The 1,868-nt window shown below is 21.3% G+C and overlaps 1 protein-coding gene across 1 annotated transcript; it reads right to left on the reverse strand.

The window, feature by feature from the left end:
• Positions 1–346: 346 nt before the first annotated feature.
• On the reverse strand, positions 347–1,152 carry PGAL8A_00270400 (fam-i protein; the record flags this gene model as incomplete). Its single annotated transcript, XM_028671684.1, has 2 exons — positions 347–774; positions 924–1,152. The coding sequence occupies 2 exons, from the start codon at positions 1,150–1,152 to the stop codon at positions 347–349; spliced, it is 657 nt and encodes a 218-aa protein (XP_028528312.1).
• Between the last annotated feature and the right edge of the window lie 716 nt (positions 1,153–1,868).

The following is a 1,868-nucleotide window of genomic DNA, read 5'->3' on the forward strand; positions in this document are numbered from 1 at the left end:
TAATACATAAAATACATACATTTAAAATACATGACAAATTTTAGAAAGAAAACTAAGGAATATTTCATTTTGGGTTATGTTATTCCACATCTTTAATAGAAGCAGAAATATATAAATATTAAATGATGCTATCTACAATATTTATTTAATATTAAATAAAACAAGTAGAGAATAAAAAGCTAAATAAAATAAAAATGTTAAAATATATAAAAATTAATTTAACAAGCTTCAGTTCTTTTTTCCACTTTGAATTCAACTTACTTTCTTCTTCATTAAGTTTCATATTTTCTTCTCTTTTCCACTTTTCATTTTTTTCCATTATGCTCTTTTCCAACTCTTCCTTTTATCATTTACTTTTCCCACTTTCCTTTTCTTTTTGCATTTCCTTTTCAAACTTTTCAATTACTTTTAGCATTCTCTCTTCCCCCTCTTCCTTATTTTTTAGTATTTTCTTTTCCAACTCCATTTTTTCTATTAGCATTCTATTTTTCCATTTTTCGCCTTCTTCTGTAATTCGCTTTTCCCGCCCTTTTAATACTTTTAGGACACTCTTATCACACACTTCGTTTCCTTTTAGCTTTCTTTCCCACTCTTCCTTATGTCTTAGAACTCCCTTTTCCCTATGTTCCATTTCTTTTTTTTTTTTTAGCAGTTTCTTTTCATTCTTTTCCATTTTTTCTTTTTCTTCTCGCATTTCCTTTTCCAAATCATCTTTCATCTTTTTATTGCAATTATTCAATATCTTTTGCAACCTAACTCTCATTTCATGTTTAGCTTTAAATTTAGGAAAGTAATTTCTCTGTAAATTATTACAAATAATTTAAAATTTTGTTTTTATAATACATATAAAGTTTATAATTATAAACTTTATTTTACCGCAAAACGAAGGAAAGAAATAATAATGATAACTAACTGAAAAATACTTAACGACTTTTTATGAAGAAGATTTTTTGATGTAACTGAATCCAAATTGATATCTTTAGATGGATTTTGAATGGCATCACATGAATTCAAATCATCATGTAATGGATTTTCTGGTATTGAAACAGTTGCATCTTTAATTTCCCTATGAGAGAAACCTGCAGTTGAATCTTCCTCATCTAGTGTCTCACAAGAATCAATATAAATAATATCACTTAGATTAAGATTCATTTTTGGTATCTTTAATAATGTAAAAAAAATTATTGAGAAATTATTTCTAATATTTTTTTTAATGAATTTTAAAATATTTCCCTTTTTTTTCAGTAAGGATAATATAAGTTAAAAACAAAAAATGTGGAAATATAAATTAGAAATTAACAAATAATTTAAAACAATATGATTTTTGAAAAAAAAATTAGTTTTAAAATTTTTTTTTAAATTTTATCACAGAAATGTCTATTAAAAAGTAAATCTATAACTACAACATAAAAATTAAAAATTTAAAATTCTAAATCCGACATCCTAAATCCTAAAATTATTAATTATATACTACAACCTCTTATTTATTATATATTTTTAATTATATTTTTTATAATGGAAATATTGTTTAAACATTAAAAAAATAATAAATTCTTAGTTAATCTTTTATACTTACAAAAAAAAAATTCCTTTTCGTTTTTTTATTTAATTTTTTTATCTAAATTAAAAGAGAATAATATAAAAAATTATTTAGATATGCAAAAAAAAAAAATGTTACATTCTTTTTTTACTTAAAATATTTTTAGAATAGTTTATATTTAGATACAATTATATAGAGCTTTAAAAATTTCTTTTTTTATTTTTATATATTTTTTTTATTTATTTTTCTTTTTTTGAAAATTATTTATTAAAACCATACAATTGCATTTGTACCACTCCCTACATGAAAGTAATTTATTAATAAATAA

The sequence above is a fragment of the Plasmodium gallinaceum genome (assembly GCF_900005855.1).
Source record: "Plasmodium gallinaceum strain 8A genome assembly, contig: PGAL8A_v1_83, whole genome shotgun sequence".
NCBI classification, from domain to species: Eukaryota; Apicomplexa; class Aconoidasida; order Haemosporida; family Plasmodiidae; genus Plasmodium; species Plasmodium gallinaceum.